Source organism: Neovison vison, chromosome 5 (genome assembly GCF_020171115.1).
Source record: "Neovison vison isolate M4711 chromosome 5, ASM_NN_V1, whole genome shotgun sequence".
NCBI lineage: Eukaryota > Metazoa > Chordata > Mammalia > Carnivora > Mustelidae > Neogale > Neogale vison.
The window spans coordinates 29991490-30014988 of record NC_058095.1 but is presented as its reverse complement, the minus strand read 5'-3'; the positions used below and the strand labels follow the sequence as shown (position 1 = coordinate 30014988).

The 23499-nt window shown below is 37.7% G+C and overlaps 1 protein-coding gene across 7 annotated transcripts in view; it reads right to left on the bottom strand.

Moving 5' to 3' along the window:
- The window catches only part of NF1 (neurofibromin 1), a 253323-nt gene that overhangs the window by 17889 nt on the left and 211935 nt on the right, over positions 1–23499 (bottom strand). For 6 of the 7 annotated variants that reach the window (XM_044248346.1, XM_044248352.1, XM_044248349.1 and 3 more), the window contains 16 exons: positions 21103–21305; positions 17378–17571; positions 15904–16044; positions 15458–15737; positions 14593–14807; positions 14291–14352; positions 14031–14145; positions 13195–13296; positions 11278–11418; positions 8549–8675; positions 6429–6560; positions 5309–5444; positions 3893–4050; positions 1467–1589; positions 952–1082; positions 659–759 (listed from right to left, as the gene is read on the bottom strand). In XM_044248346.1, coding sequence (XP_044104281.1) covers positions 659–759; positions 952–1082; positions 1467–1589; positions 3893–4050; positions 5309–5444; positions 6429–6560; positions 8549–8675; positions 11278–11418; positions 13195–13296; positions 14031–14145; positions 14291–14352; positions 14593–14807; positions 15458–15737; positions 15904–16044; positions 17378–17571; positions 21103–21305 — 2361 coding nt within the window. The remainder of the gene's footprint in view (positions 1–658; positions 760–951; positions 1083–1466; positions 1590–3892; positions 4051–5308; positions 5445–6428; positions 6561–8548; positions 8676–11277; positions 11419–13194; positions 13297–14030; positions 14146–14290; positions 14353–14592; positions 14808–15457; positions 15738–15903; positions 16045–17377; positions 17572–21102; positions 21306–23499) is intronic. The other variant, XM_044248351.1, reaches the window with a different exon arrangement.

The window sequence follows — 23499 nt, the reverse complement described above, 5'->3', positions numbered from 1 at the left end:
TAAAGGGAAATTAAATGGAAAATATATACTGGAAAACATATTTGAATAATCTGAGGCTAATATGATCTCAGCTCTTGAGAGAATAAAATTCATCTTCCATATAGAAGGTTTTATATTTTCACTCAGCTGTGGATAAATACAAAAGCTCTACTAAAAAAGAAACCAAAACAGATACATAGAGTGTCTAATGGTTTGCTCCTAAGTGAGGAAATGAACAATGAATAATGCTCATCACCATGAAGCACTTAAGAGGGACCCCTGGGTGGCTCAGTTGGTTAAGCATCTGCCTTCTGCTCAGGTCCTGATCCCAGGGTCCTGGGATTAAGCCCTACAAGGAGCGTCCTGCTCAGCAGGGAGCCAGCTTCTCCCTCTGCCCCTCCCCCTGCTCGTGCTCCCTCTCACTCTCTCAAATAAATAAATAACGTCTTAAAAAAAAAGGAAAATTGACAAGATAAAAAAATGTTTTCCCTAATAGGCCATAACTAGCCTTAGGCCCCCACTAAACCCACTGTCTCGAAACTAAAATCTCTATCATGCTGTCTCACATTCCCCTCTCCACAGCCAGTGAACATTACTGGATGATACTTCTCCTAAACTTTGATAAAACATACGACTTCAAGACAGATACGGAAGTTAAATAAAAACAGAAAATACTTACACGACAGGAAAAACCTTGGGGAAAACAACACTGGCTTCTGCTAAGTATTCATAAAGAATTCGCTGATCAAACTCATCTGTGGTGTATTTTACCAGCGTGGCCTGCCAAAGGGCAAAAACGTCAACAAAACACATTTTATTTTGTGGCTGTGTTGTTACATGTTCTGGTGAGAAGGACAAGACAATCTTCCTTTCAGGTTTTTAACATTTAAGGGCCTCCTAAGAGTAGACTGGAATAAACACTTGAGGGCAAACCCCCTCCCTGGCACCACAAGCAAAAGGCAAAAACTTTACCAGAACAGTAAGAAGAAGTGCTTGGATCTTCGGATCAGTAAGTACTTCTTCATCCAAGAGAACATTTGATTCAGACACTGAAACTTTGCGTAAATGCGGATGTTGCTGTGATGAGGAAATCCTCTGAGTTTCTGCAGGATGATATGAAGACAATCAGCTGTATTAACTGAACAGATATACTAGATACCACTTCACCTATTTTAATGATACGTCTAAAATTCAATAGCTTTTTAGTAGGTACTTAAAACAGCAACATAAACATCATACAGAATTAATAGTCACCTATACAAAAGTTCTAGCTGGCTGTTTACAATGCTGTATATATCATATATATGATTACTTTTTATACAGGTTTCAGGATAACTTTCATTTTAAGGACTGTATAGCTTATCTCTGAAAAAGCGCAAATGCGTCTACATTTCATCCTAAAGATTCTAAGAAATGGCTGGAAAGCAAATGTGGCTCTCCCACCTTATTTTCAATGATCTAGATCAATTATTAACTCTGTTTCTCACCCATTTCATAATCAGTTTCTGCTACTCTCCTCATTTTGGGGGGTGTTGTGATCCCTGATTCCATTTCTTGCCTTTTAGGAGCCTTTGTGTCTGATATCAAGTGATCAAAACTTTTCCTTGTTCCTATAAACAAAAGTTACAGAATATGGCAGTTCATTAACCACAGTGTCTGTGAATAGGATTATACTAAAAAGAAAATGTTTGGACATCAAGTGTTTAAGTTTTCACTTAAGGACCCAAAGAAAGCTCAAATATATCCCTGGGGCAGAGTTTCTGTCCTTGGTTCTCCATCTTGTCACGAAATTTGGCCCCATGGCTTTGCATCTCAGGACAGGATGTGCCTTACTGGTCCAAATTAGACTAGGATCACATTCACTACATGGTAGGTAGACCAGGCCGCGCCAGCAAGTGCAGTAACTAAGGATAAATCACAGGGGTGTGCACTGGTCAGGAGCAAAGATCAACTACATCTGAACAGCTTTTCCTCAGTTTAAGAGATTCTGCTCAGGGCAAGAATTAGTCATTAACAATACGAAAACTTGCCAAACGCAGGCAAGGTCAAAGTTTGATTTTAATTCATCAGTCTCTGAAAACAATGTCTGCATGCCTCGAAGTACTAAATAATAGATCTACTGGGAGATGCTTCAAAAATGGCAAGTAGTACGGTAGCACCTCCGCCTGGCTGTGAGTCTCTCTAGCGTGAATCACTCTACGTGAAATCCCTTTCTCTAGTTAAAGTACCAAAAATGGATTCTTGGGACTTGCACTCAATCTCCTCTGCTCCACTTCACACATCATCTCAAACCTGATTCCTCTTCTCCATTCTTCCACTGCTCCTGCCTTAGTGGAGGATCCACTCCGTCTCCGGTTTGAATGTTCTATTTATCTCTTACACGGTCCCCTTGCCAAACACCTTTTCCTATTTCTCCATGCTGGAGCCAGAAAAACTTGCCTTCAAACAAAATTTGGTAATGTTCCTTCCCTAAAGATCCCTGCTGGATATGCAGCTAAATTTCTGAACATTGCATACAAAGTCTCCTGCAGTCTACTTCCAATCCTTTGCTAGCCTGGTTTCCTACAGGTGCTTTTCTTGACTTTTCTTCACTCATGCTCGCCTTCCTTATCCTGAGTCTGTCAGGCAAGCATGTATTGAATTTTCAAGACCCAGTTCCAATGTTACTGCCTCTCTGCAGCTTTTCCTCCTTTCCCCAGATGCTCAGTTGCCCCTCAAAAGACATGCTCCTTTAATGGCACCTATGGATGCTGTTGTAATCAGCTGATTAGAAGTCTTGGCCAGTGAACATGAGCTCTTCAGGGCAGAGACCATGATTTACTCATCCAGCACATGCGCTGAACAAACTCAACAGAACATTTTCTCTGAAGTTAGTTTTTCATTTACAACTTCCTTAGCATGAAAATCCAGAACTACAAAACACAAAGTAACCAGGAAACTCCTAGAAGACCATTTTGTGACAAAGCATAAACAGAAACTAAAGGTAATGACCCTGCGTGGCTATTAACAGTGATCAACGCTCATGGTTTCCGTTTCTTTCATGGCTTACTGGCAGGTTATTTATTTCACGCTTCATTGCTCACTGCTTTCCTTATGAACAGAAACATTTTCACAGTACTAAATATACGTAAAAATATGCTTGTACGGATAGCTGAAACCCACTGAGCCATTCACAGTGTTGGTCCCTGACATACGGATCCTGATCCCGAAGTATTTCTCTAACAAGGAGAACTTTAGCCCAAGTTGCATAAGAGCACCTTTTCCTTTCCTTTGTGGTGAGGTGGGATCAGTGAACGCTCTCATGATTTACTTCCAATTTTCGTGAAGGGAAAGGGTCTCTCAGAATTTTAGGTATCCTTATTGACAAATGCTGACATATCTGAGCAATCTTAACTTTCAAAAATCATATCTTCCTATAGAACTAGAAAAACACACTAATCAAAAAAATCTGTACTGTCTTTTAAGAGAAAAGATGGCAGAAAGTATTACTGCAGCTTCATAGCCTACTGACGTAGTCTGCTCTCAGACAGCACTTTCCAGAAACCATATTGTTAAAGCCCTGCGCCTGCGTGCAGCAAAAGGCCTCCTTTCCCGCGAGAGGCTAACGTCTCCCCTATTCTCATTTCCCCACTGTCTGGCCAAGGCAGAACAAAACAAGGACAGCCACAGCATTCAGTCTAAGAATGAGAAAAGAACTCTTTCAAGATCCCATTCTTATTCCTCTGTCTTAACTGATATGTCTTAACTGATAATTGACTTATCAAACTCTTATAGTTGGCATCAAAAGCTTTGCTACATCAAAATGGAAAATTTTGATAATTCTGAACAGCTTCAAATAATTTTCCAAGAGTAAAAGTACCTGACCATTAAAGAGTAAGTATACAAAAATTCTGTATCATTTAGGTAAACTAACCTAGCAACTTCTTCGTATTGGCCTGAGAAGGCTGCCCCATGTCCAAACTCATGGATTTCCTGGCCCGGGGACTGGTCTGGCCCACGGTTGGATAGGTGGCTGCAAGGTACCCTTCAGAACCTTTGGGAGATGACCACGGCTGGTTCTCCTTTAGTGTCCTGAGAGATGTAAACAATTGAGAAGAATTAAGTGACAGGTGACAAAGACAACCACTGTTTGCCCCTCTTAGTTGGCTGTCCTATTTCCCAGTGACAGCAATCACTTAATTTAAAACTGTACTCTAAAGGGCTTTAGGGTACAAACTATTAGTGTATGTTTAAGAAATATCTTCCTTCCTTCTTTCTTTCATTTATTCGGAAAATTTTCTTAAAAATGAGCCCTGTTTTTTCTTTTAGCGCTTTTGTCCTCAGCACCTACTTTCTTGCCATGATGTCTGGTATGCGGTAGCTGCTCACCAATGCACAGCAGAATTGTACTGGTTGATTTTTAAATTGGGGAAATCAAGTCTAAACAGGCAACTATAGTTTGGGTTTAAAAAACCAAGAAAAGCAACTATACTTTGAAAAGGGAACACAACAAAATTCATTATTTCCTTTTCATAACAAGAAGGGCATATCTCAAAGAAATATAATCAAAGGGATGACCAAAGAATAAGACTATCGAAAACTAAGTATACCTGGAAAAGGAATTTTGCATACTTTGTTAAAACCTCAGTGGGAAACTGTAGAGGGCTTTTTAATCAAAAAGTGGGATGGTGATAAATTGAATGATATAAGCTTTTCAGATCCAAGATTATTTCCCTATGTTTAACACTACACCTCAAACTTAGATACTTCTGTTTAATTGAAAATACAGAAAGTCTCCAAAATAGTGCCATTTTCATGTAATTTCTCCATGTTGTCATGAAAAATATGCTACCTAAGACCACATACAGCAGTGGACATAATATGACTATCTTATCATCTGAAACTATACTCTGGAAAACTCTTAAATAACTTCAGTGTGGTAAGAGTACACACTACAAATGTGGTGGCATGTGCATCTTTGCATGAAACTGTACAGCTCAGCCTCCCATCATTAAGTATGTGATGTTGCCCATATTCCATGGTAGTTTTCCCGAGGCCCTTTTTTACAACCCAGTGATTTCAAGATCATCTCTTTTCATTACTCAACTGGTTTGTGCTTAAAACAGGTGAACTAATGTTAACAGGACAATTAGCTTAGAGGAACTGTCTGACTACTAATCCACATAGAACACTATACATTTATAAAAAGGGTTTTATTTATATACTCTTTCTAGATTATCTTTTCCCCTATATATTACCTTCTGGATTACTCTTGCTGCTTGCCTCTGCTAGCATGGAAAACTGAAACCTGATTATAAGTACATAATCATGGGAGAAGAAGGCCACTGACCTATAGCTAGGGTCGCCATGGTGGACAGGATATGTATCCATAGGCACATTCTCCATTGAAATATCAGTAAGAAGAAGAGACTTTCTATGTTTTAGGCTACAGCGACTTCGAACCTCCTCAGATACTGTGAGTAAGGCTAAAAGGAAAAGAAGGAAGGTTAGGAAATTTAACAAAAATTCCAAGTGTGACTTAAAACAGGATACATTGCTTACAACCTCCTGAAGAGAATAATACCTATTAGACATGCAGATAAAGAGCCCTAGAGAGTGTGAAGGGTAAGACCACTTAGGACAGACTTTCTTACCTTAAAGGGTTCATGGTCTGTTCTGGAAGACTTTGTAAACATGAAATATATGGAGATTTTAAAAGAATCTTGTACTTCTCAAGTGCTATGATGTAAATTTGATCTCAAAAAACACAGAATGTAGTCAGGACAGGTACTATAAGGTCCATTTTTCAGAAAAAGAATAATACTCTGAGATGTTAAATGATGTGTCCAAGGTAAAAAAAAGTTGCCACAAACTGTAGTTTGCTAACTGGGAAGCAACACTTTCCTCTGAACAACTACATTCAAGACCTGTATCATACGTAGGTGCTAAGTGTTATTGAGTGAGGAAACACAGACTGGGTAAGAGAAAATGGGAAGGTTTAATGGGATAGTGGGGATGGGCAGACATTCCAGGTAAAGCAAATGGCATCAGGAATACATACGAAAGAGGCAGAAAGGCAAGTAGATGGGCTTAAACTAGCTCTTCCGTTTGGAGGGGTAATAAAAAGTGGGGCTTATGAAATTTAGGGAAAGACAGCAGAATTAGGAGAGCTGCTGAAGAGCCCAGGATGCCAGGCTGAAGCTTTTAGATTTTATAACAACAGGGAACCACACACTGCCAAAGGGACCAAAGATGACAAAGGGAACATATTCAGACTCTAATGCAAATTCTTTTATGAGGTAAAATCTTTTGGCAAAACTTTCAAAATTGTAACCACCACCATAGGACCGGTTTTTGAGCTCTTTACCCTGCCAAGCAGCCAGCTGAAGGACCGACAGGTGTCTGTGTCATTTGGGCGGTCCTTAGATAGAGATGTGGTAAGATTGATTTTGTCTATTTTGAATCTTTACCTGCTAAGTAAGCCACGCTCTGCGTGTTCACCTCAAACTTGTCACAGTTTCTATGTTTGTTAACCAGAGTTAGTAGTGTATGCAAAATTCTGACTGTTCTTGCAACAATGGCAGGTGAAGGATGTCTGTACCCTACAAAAAATAAAACAAGACATTAATCCACCCTTTCCACAACTACTTCTTGAGCTCTTACTGACTAGCAACCCTGCAAGGATAGGAAACATAAGGGATAACTCTTGCCTTCTGAGAACAGCTCTTTGGGAAGGTGAAACAAACGTACGTGAATAGTTAATTACATGAAAGATTAAGTACCAAACATATGTAGAAGAGAATACTATTCTCTGAAAGGGAGGAAAATAAGGACAGATGGATGCTGTTTCAGACATTCCATTCACTAAAGCAGTGAAGGGATTTAAAAAAAAAAAAAAAAAACCTAGATATTTGAGCTCACCTTAAGATATCTTGAAAACAGTGTTCGATCTCTTAAAGATTCTTTTTTCTAATTAAAGGAAAAAACCTAATGCTATAGGATGTATATGTTCTCAGAACAAAGAATAGGTTTGGTCAGAGTAAGCTTGGCTTTGGACAGCCTTTAATCATTAGTGCTACTCCATTTTAAAGATTTTTTTTTTTTTAGTTTATTCATTTGAGAGTGAGAGAGCCAGCTAGAGCACAAGTTGGGGGGGAGGGGCAAAGGAAAAGGGAGGAGCAGACTTCCCGTTGAGCAGGGAGCCTGCTGCAGGGCTCACACCCAGGACCCCAGAATCATGACCTGAACTGAAGGCAGATCAACCAACCAAGCCACCCTGGTGCCCCAGCGCTACTCCGTTTTAAAGAAGGGAATCTGTACACTGAAAATATCTGGTACTCTTTGAAATACAGAATCAGCAAGCACTTTATCAGCCTCATGCAATCTTTCTTTTTGGTATCCTATTGTAAGTGTAGTATCTTTGAGCAATCCCTATTCACTTTAGAGATTAAAGCTATTAATATTTCTCCAGAAATTTCATAAGGTAAAAAAATCAAATGTTTACATTGACAGTAATGGGTGTACATACACCTGTCAGGTAAAAACTGGAAGAACCTTCATGATCCCTCAAGCCTAAGAATCATATCCACTGATTTACCTAACTGCAGACACAAGCTAGAGCTTGAGTCTCCAACTATGGCCAAAGCCAGTGCTACTAAAGACCACTGGTTCATGCCAGTTGCCTTACTTTACACTGCCTTTGCCTCTGTCTTACCACTATGTGCTGTTCCTGTTAGCCATGGTCTCTGGCCATGGCTGTTCCACGTTAGTAAACCAAAGCTAACCCACAGTGGAGTCAACAGTGGGGAGTGAAGCCAGTAGAGGCAGTGAGTGAGCTGGCACTGAGGACTAGGATACTGCTATCAGCAAATCAGAAATTTGGAGGGATGAGGATGGGGTACAAGAAAGGTGAGGTGCTATGGTATGTAACAATGTGACTGAGCAATAATACCTTAGAAACAAGTTGAAGAAAGTCTGTGATCAAATCTCTAAGATACTATATTCTAACATAAGTTACTCAAGTAACATCATTTATTGATTTGCAGTCTGTCTTATTTTAAATAATCAAAAAGATATGTAGTGTTAACTAATAATACAGCTATTAGAATCCAGTATTTAGGATTATTTCAAGAACCAACTCCTTTGTTGCATTTTAAAGGAAACTGGATAATTTACACAGCAATTAGGCTCTATTAAAATATATATGGAGTAAAACATAGCTCAATAAGATAGTTGTATCCGCATTTAAAGTAAGATATATGAGTGGCGCCTATGTGGCTGAGTGGGTTGTGCGTCTGACTCTTGGTTGCAGCTCAGGTCTTGAACTCACTCAGGGTTGTGGGACTGAGCCCCGCAATGGGCTCCACGGTCAGTGGGGAGTCTGCTTGAGATTCTCACTTTCTTTCTCTCTCTTCCCCTTCCTGCCCACCCTCTGCCTCCCTCGAGCTCTCTCTCTCTCTCTCAAATAATCTGGGGGAAAAATAAAAGTAAGACGTATGAGCCAAATTGTATCAACTAATTTCAAATAACAATTTTAGTTCTTCTGGCTTCCTGATCATTTCCTAAAAATATTCTGACACAAGGCCTCTACCTTTTAAGAGGTGTCCAACCAGTGCAAAGTTGAAGTTAGAATTGAAATTGAGTCCAACAAAATGATCCATTTGCTTGCAGTGCCATTCCAGAGGATTCCGGATTGCCATAAATACTTCCTCTGGACTCTATTAAAGACAATCAGAATATGGTTGATGGGGTTCACACAAGAACTTTACTTACTGGTTTATGATTATGTTCGTAGCTATGATAAGTAACCCTTTCAAGTGAAGAGAAATTATTTTCAGAGGACTACAGAAAACCATAGACCATATAAGATACCACAAATAAATAAGTGTGAGACAATCAAGCATATATTAGTAATAAGATGACAAAAGACAAAATAGCTTTGATTTATGATGCAAAATAAAGGACCATTAATTTATGTCCTGGTGACTTCTTAAAGATTATAATTATTGTTGTTTTAAGTAAGAACATCCATTGAATTGTAATGGGCATTTTGTAAACTATGACTATAAATTCAAGAGAACAAAGAGAGTTCGTATTTACTGAGTGCCTGCAGTATACAATAATGTTAGACATGTTACTGTATTGAAACCTTAAAGCGATCCTATGCAGTCAATATTAGCTCCATTTTACAGATTCATCCATTCATTCTTTTACTTATTCAGTACTTATCACGTGTTTTTGATGTGCCAGGCATGGTTCTAGGCTCTGCGCATACATCGGTGAACTAAACAGACAAAAACTGTTCACCCTGGTGGATTTTACATTCTAGTACGGGAAAACAAGGAAATTGAAACTTAAAAATGCCATGCAACTTGCCTACGATAGTTAAGATTTTAACAGTGTTTCCTAAAATGTGGCTCCAAGTACATCTGCTTTAAAGTCACTAAAGATGAGTATCTGCTTTGAGGTCGCTGGGTAAAGCCCAGGAATTTGCATTTTTTAAAAAAGCCCAGTGATTCACTCTTGAACAGAGATTTTTAAAAGCAAACAACTGAAGGTGTTCAGAGCCTGAGCTCAGGTTATCTACATTTCAAAAAATATGAGCATTTAAAGTAAATATAGAGAGATGTTTAGAATAGCACTGTTTAAAACAGAAAAGAAGAAAAGATAGAAACAAGTCAATTGTTCATCAATGGGCAAATGGTTGAAAAATTGTGGCTCGTGCATGATGTAAAATACACTGCAGCCATGAGAAAGTATTACAAGTTCATGCCCATGTGTATGTGTGAGTATATATGCTTCGAAAGATGTCCGGTTTATAGTTAAATAAAAATGCAGTATTTTATATACTATATAAATACTATATAAAGTATGATTACCTATTAACTTGCTATATGTACAATTTTTTCCAGCTTTGATGAGGTATAATAACTGACAAATAAAACTCTAAGATATTTAACGTGTACAACATAATGATTTGATATACATATATGCTGGGGAATGATCTACCCCATGAAGGTAATGAACACATCCATCACCTCACATATCTAGAGCTACCCCCACCGCTGCTTTTGGTGACAACATTAAATCATTAAATACAGAACTTCAAGTTGTACTCTCTCAGCAAATTTCAATTATACACTATAATGTTACCAACTTCAGTCACCATGTTATACATCAGACCTTATTCATCTTACATGCTAGAGACTTTTAATGGGCTTTATTAACTCTGATTCCTAGTATTCTGGGGGCACTGAAGTAAGTATTAGCTCCTGCTATGGGGCTGTTCTGACAATGAAAATACCAAGACAGATACTCCTAGACAAACATTTCATTTACAAATATTTTTATATCCATACAAATAGCCAATATCTAGCTATCTCTCTGACTACCACAGAAAAGAGCAATGGGGATTAGGAAAGAGGGCCTCTAGTTCCAAATCAGATGTACAAATATGGACAAGTTATTTAACTTCTTTGTTCCTTTCTATTTTGTAAAATGGAGGCCTGACAGATAAACTTCAAGGTAGCTATTTCAAGTCTACACCACAAATGGCAGACTAATCAAACAGCGTTTAGCCCAAGTATCTTCACACTTAAAACCATGTTCTTGTTCTCTGTTTTTTTTCCTACTCACAGCTTTGATCAAGCTCACTTCAAGTAAATCTCTTGTTATAAACATGTATCTCTCTTTAAGAAAATTTCTCTCTTTTCTCCTATATTCATTCTTCTCCAAAGACAAAAAGAATATCCATTTATACTGTCATGTCCCCTTCTCTATATCCTATACACAAAATCCAACCTGAAAATGGTATGTTTCAAAGTGAGATTAGGCAAAACAAAAAACTAGTATAATTAAGTACCCAAACATTCCCTTTGGACTCTCCAACCTACTTCCTCATTAAAAACCATTATTCAATAAAAATAAGCTTATTTTTAGATTATTTCTTTATACGTGAAATGGAGGATAGAGAATGCTAACCTTTACATTTGGGTTGTGAAATCACAAATAATGATTGTGCAGTGTACAGTAGGGCAGAACACAGCATAGGGCTTAGCCTAGTAGCTACTATTACTACTCAGTATTTTTTATCCCCATTCTGTTTACCAGTATTGGGTGAGTACTGTTCCCGTTATTTTTACACAGAAAAGTTTAAATAGTTTTTTAATGAGCTGTTAAGGAACTATACTCACAATAAGTTGCATTACAGAAATGCATATTGAAGCTACAGACCTCTTCTGATTTTAAAAGGCCAACAATAAAAGAGAGAGGAATTCTAGATGTGCAGACTCTAGGAATGCCAACCCAAAGCTTGCTTACCTTGTCATTGAATATCCGTAGACTGTCTAAGGTGTGCAGGTTTTGTTCCAGAAGCGCGGTGCCTGCTGAATACAAGTTGACCTCATCGAGCTGTAGCACAGCCACAGCGACCCAAAAGAGGGCTTTGTGCAGAGGGGAGTCCTGGCAAAGGCCATGCATTCCAGATTAGTGAGATGAACTACAAACAGTCTCATTCGAAACACATCGCAGTATAAAACAGAGCACATTATCCCCCAAATTAAGCATGTTTTCTCTTTTGGAGAAATTAAATAAATGGGTAAGCTCTTCAACTATGCCATGTGTGTAACTAAAAACACTTTTAGCTCGGCTGAGAACCTTAGCTTCTCCTTAGATTTCTCCCTGTTCTTTGATTCCAAACTCCAGTCACCAAGTCTCATTAATTCTTCCAATAGTCTCTTTTGTATTTGCTTATTGCTAATGACACTATTCTATGCCAACCTTCCTTATTTTAAATGTGCATTCTTTTCGCCTCCAGTCTCCCCCTACTCCGATCTGCTGTGTATACTACTGCCAGAAGGACCCTTCTAAGACTTCCTTTTGTCACACTACTCATCTGCTTGAAAACATATAGGTACATTTCCAAACTCCCTTCTGAAGAATCTTGAATGTTAGATTAAGTTCTATCCAATCTTTACAATCTTCTGTCTCACTATTCTGCTGCAAAGTTTCTCCACACTACTAGAATGGTCTACCCACCATCCTTTCATTGTCCCAGCATCCCTGTACGATCCCCTGCAGTTCGTTTGCTATGCAAGGTTTTTTTCCTTTCTTGATACTAAAGCCCAGCTGTATCTTTAACTTTAGCTTAGACTCTATGCTTTTAACTTCCGTGTCACCCTTACCAATATAGTATCTCTTGCTATTCTGAAGTAAAGTTATGTATATTGGGGAACCCTCATTTAGCAGCGTGGTATATGCAAAAATTCATAGACTTTAGAGTCAGACAGCCTTAGAAGAGAATCCTGGCTCTGTCTTATTAGGTATGTGACCTTGGTCAAGTCACTTAGTCCTTTTGAGCCTCATTTTAACTTCTAAGATGAGGATGAAAGAACCATTTTGTGCAGTTTAGAATTAGAAGATCTGTAGAACATATAACTCAATACGAGGAACATACAGGCATTTATTTCTCTTAATCTCCCTGAAATCTGGCCTATCTTTGTATTCAATTCACATAATTACACAACTTCAGAGCTGGAAAATAATACTCTGCCATCATCTAGTCTAGTTTACTTGTTTTATTAATGTGGAAATATGATGTCCAGATACATTAAACGAGCTGCTCCAGGTCACAAAGCTGAGATGAGCTCAGATCATCCAAAACCAGGGGCTGCATCATTTTATTCCTCTTCAGTATCATCTTCATTTACCACTCACACTCTCTGGATGATCAGGTATATATACTTCTCCCAGCTTTACATTCCTCCACAGTAATGATCATGAACTAGCATACTATGTATTTTACTTACTTTGTTTACTCCCTATTCCCTTCCCAACTCCCACACTCACCCCAAGAACATAAGTTCCATGAGGGCAGGGAGTCTTCCTAGTTTTGTTCAGGTTCTACATCTCTAGCACCTAACATGGTACTTGGCACACAGCAGATGCTCAGCAAATACTTACTGGGTAAAAGAATTAAGAATATATACCTAGTTTTCCTTTAGCATTGAGGAGACAAAAACTCACAAGATCTTGAGAACATACTCTCCATACTTACTCTTCCGCTAATGTAAATTCTTCAAACAACTAAATTTAAAGACAAGAAAGTTCTACTTTAACGGTAGCTTTTTCTAACTTCTTCTTAGTCCAATTTACTTTCTGAATTCTTTGAAACAAAGTATAGTAACATTTAATACTGAGACCCAAAATGAATGCACTCATTTTCTATATAGCAATTACCTTATTAAGAAGTGGTTGTAACTTGGTTAGTGCTATCACTGTAGCTTCTATCAGAACTTGACTGTTGTAAGTATCAGGTCCTTTTAAGCAACTCTCAAGTGCCTTTTAGGGAAACAGAATTTTTTATTTTACTTTCATTGAAATAAAACATTAACTCCTAAACTGAATCTCACAATCCATTCAGAACAATTCCTCATTTTGTAAGTGCTAGAATTATTTCCAGTGCTATGGTATTCTTGGTAAATAGGTCATTTGGGTTTTCATTTTAAAATATTTCTATACTGGGCGCCTGGGTGGCTCAGTCATTAAGCATCTGCCTTCGGCTCAGGTTATGATCCCAGAGTCCTGGGATCAAGGCCCACATCGGGCTCCCTGCTCAGCAGGAAGCCTGTTTCTACCTCTCCCATTCCCCCTGCTTGTGTTCCCTTTCTCTTTGTGTCTCTCTCTGTCAAACAAATAAATACAATCTTTAAAAAAATTTCTTTATTATATTTTAATGCAATACATTGTGCTTATTAATTACATATTACATCATTTTACTAAATTATGTAAATTACTTAAACTAAAGGCTAGATTAACCACATAGTTAAATGCTTTGAAAACTGATAAAATACCAAGAGTACCTTCTTAGCAAAAGAGACAATACATATTTTAAGGTATCTTCTTTAGAGGTCTCTTATACTTCAAAAATTACAATAAAGAAAAATTCAATCCACTGTTTAAAGATTTAACAAGCAATATACAAGATACTTTATTAAATTCAAATTTAGATGTCCCTTAAACAACTTTACAACTTGAGAACCACATATATTTGGGAGAGAGGGAGGGGGATATACCTTGCTAAGAATACGGATAATCTGCTTTATCTGCCCATGAGACACTCGTTTGCTAATACAGCCAAAGACAACAAGAGCTCTTGGTTGCAGTGATGGGTTATATTGGAATGCAAATCTGCAAGTAAAAAATTCCGAAGACTTTATGAAAAACATGTGTGTTTATATATACTAAATAATTAATTAAAATACTGATTATGCAGTAGTATTTGTCTTTTTAACAATACACCAACTTTTAAAGCTTAAATTTATTTGGGACCTACCTCTGAGCTAGTTCTGTCCACTGGTCCAGCCACTTGCAAGTTGGAATATCTCTCATACATGCCTTAAAAAAAGGATAGTCTTAAATATTTTTATGTACATAAATGTTTTTAGAGACATTTAAATAAGGTTCATTATAATGTAGTTAAATAAATGACATATATATTACCAATAAGCACGTTCCATGGGAGTGTTTTTATTTAAGCCTCAAGTATAAAGCAGCAGGATAAACTAATATTTCTTCTTCATAGTACTAGTGGATTTAAAAAAAGAGCTCACTTTCCTATCATTTTGCCTAATGTACCTCCATGATCTCCAGCAAAGCTTCTGTGACTGTTTCCAGGCTGGTCAAAGCAAAAGTCTCCCTTTCATAGGAACCAGGAGAGAATGACCTGTCCCGGTAACTGGAACGGAAGGCAATGACGGCAGCTGACTTGACTTTGCTAATGCCAAACAGCAGGTAAAACTTGGGTAAAGAGAACTCTGTCAAACTCAGTCTTAGTACTTGCTTGGTCTCTTCTGTAAAAGAAAAAAGGAACAAGGAGACTCTAAAGATACTAACTTTTCAATTCTAAAGTGCCCAATTTCACTTTGCTTTTAGAAAATTTGTATATCGTATCAAAACTACATCACCATGCTCCCTACACCAACCCTCTAGTATATTCTGCTCAACACTCACTGCTTTGGCTCCATTATCTACAAGTTCATGCCAGTAACGCAACACCATCAACCGCTGTGGCGTCTTTAACTTCTGTGGTACCTACAGGAGCCCACCGGACAAACACACTTAGAAAATCTTTGCTGTAGGGGGCACCTGGGTGGCTCAGTCAGTTAAGTGTTCAATTCAGATCATGATCTCAGAGTCATGGGACAGAGCCCCATGTCGGGCTCCACTGGAAGTCGGCTTGAGGACTCTCTCTCCCCCTCTCCCTCTGCCCCCCACACCCTGCTCACTCACTCTAATAACTGAACCGTAAAAGAAAATCTCTGCTATACCTTGAAATAGAATGGAATTAACATATTCTTTTTCTTTCAGGTAATATTTCATGTCATCATCACGGGCTTCAATAAAACGGCTAGTGTTAAAGGTACCATAATAATGAGTAAGATAATGTATGCCAACCTGGTGATATGGACTGCAAAACACAAAGTACTTTCTGGGCACTTACCACTGAAATGGAGCTGTGAACAAGTACACAGAGAGTGAATGATATTAATGACCAGGCCATGTGTGGAAGCTCTAAGGGAGAGTGGCCCTGTGGCTACTAAGAAAGTAACAACGTGGAAGAGGTAGGGGAGGTGCGCTGCCACATCGAGGGAATTGTTGAAGGACAGCATCAGCATGTAGCGTGCTAGAATAGCAATATCGTCCCACATAAGATGTTGTTCTAAAGTAGGAGTCGGAGATAAGCACGTCTTGTCGATTATTTTGCACATCCTTCCAATAACCTGTAAAGAAATGGGATTTTAAAAAACACGGGGGCTAAAACAGAATTTTCTCACACAAAAACTTTCAGTTTGAGTTTAAAATGATTAGCTACAATACAAACAACCCCCGGCCATAAAAACAGACACAGGACGCCACAGTCCAGAAGGCAAAGGGAAAGTCGATTACCTTGCTTGAAACCAATTTCACATTTCCAGATGCCAAAGCTACAGCAGTATCTGCCATCACCTCAGCTTTTATTGATCCCAAGCCACCTGTTGCACTGGTTTTGATGAAACTGTCCAGTACAACATCAAGGAGATCTGTAATCTAGTGGCACAGGGGAAAATAACATGTTTTAGCCATTCACTCTGCCAACTTCATTTTTACTTTAAAAATACTTCAAAAGCAGTAGCCCAATCAACATGAAAATTGTCTTCCACCTGAAGCTTCCAAAATACTAACTTTTATTTAGAGACCTGTCAGTAAATTTATCATTAAATACCCAAAGGAGGATGAAGTTATTCTTTCAATTGCTTCAGAGATTAAGGGACCAAAATTCAAAAATTGAAAATCTCCACATGTATTATTTTCATCCACTAGCAAAGCACTTCTGTTCTCTCCTAAGACAGTAATGTACGATTACTGTAAGAAAGTATTACTTTAAAATCTGGGAAATGACATCGAGTACTGAGATATTTTGTAGCGCCATAGAACTGGCTCTATGGTCATTTCAAATTATTTGGAAGAGTCACAGCATTGTTTGAGTAAAGGTATTGCTGCCTTAAGTGACTACTTTGAAGAAATGATGTGCACAATTCTTGTCAGATAAAAAATATTACATTGTATTCTATATTTTAATACTCATATTCTTGTGCTAGAACTATAAATGAAATGTGTCTGAAACAGTATTGTTAACAAACATCTACTGATATCTGTGGTATGTAAGTACTAGAATATGTTATAAAGCACTATTTAGGGGTGTCAGGGTGGCTCAGTTGGTTAAGCATCCGGCTACTGATTTCAGCTCAGGTCATGAGACTGAGCCCCACATTGGGCTCTGAGCTGGACTTGGAGACTGCTTGAGATTCTCTGTCCTTCTCCCTTTGCCCCTCCCCCTGCCACTTGCCTCCCCACTCCTCATGCTGAATAAATAAATAAAATAAACCACTATTTGCTAGAAACAACATCAGATTTTTACAGTTAAATTCTATATAATTATGCCATAGAAAAGAGTACTAAAATAATTACTTCTTTTCTAGCTCTGAAACACGCATTAGACATCTACAATTCTGAACCAAATCAAGAATTAGGTGAGTGTCAGGGCACGTGGGTGGCTCAGCTGTTAAGCGTCTGCCTTCAGCTCAGGTCATGATTCCAGGGTCCTGGGATGGAGCCCCACATCGGGCTCTCCGCTTGGTGGGAAGCCTGCTTTGTCCTCTCCCACTCCCCCTGCTTGTGTTCCCTCTCTTGCTGTGTCTCTCTGTCAAATAAATAAAATCTTTAAAAAGAGGAAAAAAAAAAAAAGAATTAGGGGAGTATCTGCATACTTTTGAAAGAGAGGACTGTCTTTTCTATAGCTATATCCCTAGTGCCCAGAGAAGGTACGAGATTAGCATCTGCACTCCAGAGGTACTAGATAAAATGTGAGCAAACTCAATACCTGCCCAAGGCTCCCCCATATTTTGGCTTGGATAGATGGGTACATCTGTTTCTCATTTATGGTCATCGTTATCAGCTTATCAAGAATAGCAGTCACTCTCTGTCGTTTGGCATCATCATTGTGCTTACAAAAACGGACTAGATTTGACAGCCACGGAGTCATGTATTCCAAACAAAGGTGTTTCAATTCAATACCTGGAAAAAAAATACATTATTAGCATAGATGGTCAATGAAAATTACATCAACAGTTATCTAAAAATATAGAGAATTGGGGAAAAGAAGGTAAAAGGTAAAGATCAATACCTAGCATCAGGTCTGGAGAAAAGAGATTTGACCAATATAGTAAAGATAGGGGTGAAGAGAATAAGCCATGAAGAAAGTAATCTTAAAAGCCAGCTGGCCAATTTTTGAAAAGTTTTATCTTATTTTTCTTCCTCTTAATCATTTCTCTCCTAGTTAAAATTTTTATTAAGTTTTATTCTAATTGTATGTAACAATTGTATGTAGGAATATGTAGCAATCATAGGAAGTTAGGTGAAAGGGAAGCATCAGCACAAAAATGAAACTGATATTCAATACTGGTGTATCATCTCCCATCAGACTTTCAAAGCTATGTAGAGATGATGTGTATTTACGTGTGTATAGACACATAAAACCCACCCCAACGCCTCCACAAAAATGAGGACCATGCTGTCTATGCAGTATGTTTTGAATATCTTCAAAGTTCAAACATGTTTTAATATTTTATTTATTTATATGTATATACTTTCTTTCTTTATTTTGAAGTTCAGAGAAAGACACAAAAATTCCTCTAAATAATGGTTACTCTTGGTGAGGGGATGGTACTGACAGCCTTCTGGATGCTGGAAATGTTCTGTATCTTGATGTGGGAGGAGGTTTTGTGACGTATTCACACATAAAAATTCATGAAGCTGTTCACTTAAGATTTGGGCACTTTACTGACAGGATATACCTGAATTTTAAAAAATTTAAATAAAAAGTAATGCTATAATAAACATCTGAACACTAATTCCTTAGGTGTCTGGATATCCATGTCCCAAGTGCCATCTCAGAAAACTGCCCCTGTTCAAAATTCCATAGACCATGAACACTGAATTAAAAACAAAGGGAAAAAACCCTTTGCCAGGGGTGCCTGGGTGGCTCAGTCGTTAAGTGTCTGCCTTCGACTCAGGTCATGATCCCAGAGTCCTGGGATCGAGCCCCACATTGGGCTCTCTGCTCAACGGGAAGCCTGCTTCTCCCTCTCCCTTGGTTTGTGCTCCCTCTCTCACTGTCTCTCTCGGTATAATAAATAAATAAAATCTTTAAAAAAAAAAAAAAAACCTTTGCCAATTTGATAATTGAATGTTACCTTACTATTCTTTGTTTTTATTTCTTTGATTTTATCTGTGAACTTCTTAATATATATATATATATATTTTTTTTTTTTTTAAGATTTTTTTATTTTATTTATTTGACAGAGAGAGAGATCACAAGCAGGCGGAGAGTCAGGCAGAGAGAGAGAGAGAGAAGCAGGCTCCCGCCAAGCAAAGCATGACCTGAATGCTACTGTTGATCCATTTTTTATTAATCTGTAAGAACCCTTCATGATTAAAGATATTAATCTTTTCTCATATTTGCTGCAAGCATATTTCCTTGTTTTTTATTATCTTTTATTTTCTTTATGTTTCTGAAATAGAGATGTTCTGAAGTTTTATGTAATCATTTACACTCACCATTTCCCTTGTTTCCATCTACCACTTTTTTACTTTGTAAGTCCTTAATCATCCAGAAAGCAATTAAATATTCTGCTTCCTCTTTCTTTTCTTTTTAATGGTTCCAGTTTTTATATTCAATTCTTTTTTTTTTTTTTTAGATTTTATTTATTTATTTGACACAGACAGAGATTACAAGTAGGCAGAGAGGCAGTCAGAGAGAGAGGGGGAAGCAGGCTCCCTGCCAAGCAGAGAGCCTGATGTGGGACTTGATCCCAGGACCCCGAGATCATGACCTGAGCCGAAGGCAGAGGCTTTAACCCACTAAGCCACCCAGGAGCCCCTTTATATTCAATTCTTAAATACAGCTAGACCTTATTTTGGTATGTTGTGGTCTGGGGTGAAGATGAAGATCCAACTTAATTCATTTCCAGTCTCACTGTTTAAATGATTTAATCTTTTCCCCGTCAGTTTGTGATGCTTCTTTATCAATCTGTTTTCTTAAACTGATGTGACTGCTGATTCTTTAACACTTCTGTTTTAATTATTGTACTGTTACGTGTTCAAATGTCTGCAACAAGTGTCTTTCAGTTTTTCTTTCAACATTTTCTTAACTATTCTTGTTGTTTCAAGTGAAATTTATAATCATTTTAAGTTCCACTTCTTCCTCCCTCCCTCCCTCCCTCTCCCTTTTTCTCTTTCTTTCTGTAGACTCCATACCCAGTGTGGAGCCCAATGCTGGGCTGGAAACGCAGGACCCCGAGATCATGACCTGAGCTAAGATCAAGAGTGGGACACTTAACCAACTGAACCACCCAGGCACCCCAGTTCTATCTCATTCTTGGTCCTCAGAACCTATAGCTCTTATGATGGGACTGCATTGAATTTATAGTAATCTGGGAAGTGGGAAGAACTGTTTGTCCAGGAACACAACATATGGTTCATTCACTCAAATCTTTAAAAAATATTTTTCAGTAAAGCTTTATGCTTTTCTTATTTTGTCAGTCTTAACACATTTTCTTTTTTGGGTTATATTCCTACATCTCTTATTATAAGTAAATATATACAGTCATCTGGACTTGATGAATTGTCAAAGCTTTTAATTAATTAGCTGAAGAATCAAATATATTTGAGGGGCACCTGGGTGGCTCAGTTGTTTAAGCATCCAGCTCTTGGTTTCAGCTTAGGTCATGATCTCATAGGTCACTGGGACTGAACCCCAACTTTGGCTCTACACTCAGTGGGGAGTCACCTTAAAGACTGTCTCCCTCTGCCCCTCCCCCAACTCATGTGCATGCACATGCCCTTTTATATGTTATCTTACTGTCCTCAAATAAATAAGTAAATCTTTAAAAAAAATACATTTGAATGCAGAAAAAAGTTTTCTGTATTATGGAGAGAGAAACGGGAGCGAAGAAAATGTCAGGAAATAAGCTGGAGGAAGAGCAACATTTATACTACATCAGGGTAGTAGGAAGATGAATAAATGGAAAAAGTAGATATTAAATTTGTAAGAGTTATTAAAAGCCAGGTCAGGAGCTGACTCTGGACCCTGCATAGTGTGTCACTGCGTTCTCCAGGAACTCTACATGACCAATAAAATCACAGTTCAAAGTCAACCTAACGAAAAGAGAAAATTACTATTTCCTTAGAATCAAAGAGACTTCACTCATTTGGAATAATCTGCTAAGAGAAATCCTGAAGCCAATTAAACTGAAACAGTGTGAAAAATACTTTGTAAGTGGCCCAGAGACACGTAAAGTATCAAAAATCTTGCCACCCTGCTTTTATGGCCAGAATTTTGGTGGATTTCTCAATGTTGTCTACCAGGAAGTTCCTTCAGAGTTTCTTTAAGTTGCACAGTACAGCAAATGAAAATTTAGAAGAGATAAAGAACTGAAAATATAATCAATTATGATTTCACTGGCAAATTCTGAATCAAAGAAATTCAAAGAAATTCTTTGAATCTTCTTAGAATCATTGTTAGTATTAAAGAAAATTATTACTTACTAGATTTGCTAAATCCAGAAATACACTCTTCCAAAAATTCTAAGGTGAGATGTGGCTCATTGGCTGCCAGTGTCTTACTAATAGAGACAATAAAGAGGGTGTTGTTGGCAGGGATGCATAAACCTGATGTCTCTAGTAGCTGGCCTTCGATTTTTAAATTAAAGGTACAAGTTAAGGCACACAGAAGATTATAGGCAGCTGACCTAGAAGAAAACACAAATGAGGTTGTTTTAAAACCCATTTTTTTCTTAAAATTCCCAATTTTTTTCATAACATACAACTTATGATTCTATTACAAAGCCTAATCAACTATTTTTAAATTTTACAATCAATTCTCTAATTGATAGTTAGTAATTAATAAGATGTTATGATTCTATGGTAAACACAAAATAAGCCTTGATCATTTAGGGATTTTTTTTCATCATTTAGGGATTCAAGGGAGGCTTCTGACATTACCAGAAGAGCAGTGTGAGGCTCCTAAGATAGGTAAATATAAGACCTTCCTAAAAGACATTTTACTGGGATATAAAATATGAGAGGTTTATGGTCCTAAGGTGGATCAATAAAGTTAGAATAAGGCTCATCATTTTTTCAATGAAGCCAAAAACTCAAATTATGGTTCCTCCTCTCATCAGATCTATTTGTAGTAGGGGATCATAAGAAGAGAAATGAGATGGCCCCTTATCAAATTAAAATGTGAAAATCTTTCATCAGCACCTACTGAATTTCTTTCTTTGTGTCCTACAAGACATACCAAACTGGAGGTCAAAAACAAATATAATTAAGTACCCCCCTTCCGTTATACATAACCACTGAAAACAAAACAAAAAAAAACCCAATGATATATACATCCAGGTTCCATTAGAACCAAAACTTTCCTTAGAAAGGTCTGAAAATACATTTAAGCAATTTAGGACACAAGTCAAAAAAACTTGCACCTGATTTTCAAATTTTCTTTTTTCTCCAGCAAGAGAATAGTTTGATTGCTCAGCAAATTTCAGGTTTTCCTGACCTCCGAACCTTCATCATGCTACTATATACTTTTGCAACAACCATATGGGGGCAAAATGCCACTGAAATTTAAGTCAGCCTAAAGGCTTTTTCTCTGGAATGACATACTTCAGCAAAAAGCAGAAGCTGTCAGTTCACTTTATTTCACAAGAGAATACAGGGTCATTCAAGCTAGTAACTGTCAGAACATTATTAGCATTCTTCTATGAGGAATTTTAAATTACAAATTAAACGTAGGCTTTATAGTTCTATTTTCCTATAATGAGATTATTAATATTATTGTTTCTAAGTTTGTGTATCTCTTACTAACTCTTAGGAATTTGGAGTTACACTATTTTGACATTGACTTTTATTCTGTACATTTCAACAGTTATTAAGAACTGGGCCTGCTCAAACTGAGGTAGGTATCACAGGTTCCTTGGAGATAATGAAAGCTAAGCATACACAATATTTTATACATAATTTCGGGGAGACCCATCCAGGTAAAAAAATCTTGATTTCCCCCCCTTTAAGAATTAGGACTCCTAAAAAGCCCACTTATAAAACTTGGGCTACATTACACCCTAGGGAAGATTTTTTTGGAGCTAAGAATTTGTATCTCTAAAAGTCTTGACAGTCTCAAGGAACCTGGGACAAAGAATTATTCCAACATGAAAAGCACAGGGGAGAAATAAAGGAAGGAGTGCAAAGACATGTTGCCAGAGAGAGAAGGGGTGGGAGGGGGAGCTGGGAGGCAGTAATATTTACCAAGCACAAACTGCCAGATGTTAAAATATACTGCTACACATACTGTTTATGAAACCTTTGTAGGTATATAGGAAAGGCACTGTTACCTGTATCTTGAAACTAGAGCTCAGAGAACTTTAATACCTTGCCCAAAGTCATACGTAGTAGCAGATCTAGATTTAAACCAAATATACTGACCCCACAGGCCATGCTCCTTCCTCATTCACGTTCAGATTATTAAATCTAAACAGAACCGATTATATCCTGTTAGATGACATCTACATTTGTCTTAAGACTTCTTTAAAGAACTTTGTTCAAATCCCATAGGTGGAAAGTATGCAGTGTTATTGTTTGAGATATTGTACTTTAAGCCCTCCTTTGTCAAACAATAATCTAATTTGACTGTAAGGAAACTTAATAGTGATGTACTTCTGAACATGGGAAAGCATAATTATAGGACTCAGGAGGAGAAACTTAGGAATAGATTAAAAAAAAAAAAAAGACTTTTTTGGGGATGGAGGGGGCCACAGAAATAAAACTGCTATGTAGTCTGTTTCAGACTAAAGTGTCCTAGAGAAAGAACATGTATTGGTTTAGTGTGACTCACCCTTTTCAGAATTCCACAGTTCATGTGAATACCCCACAAACTGATGAGGTCAC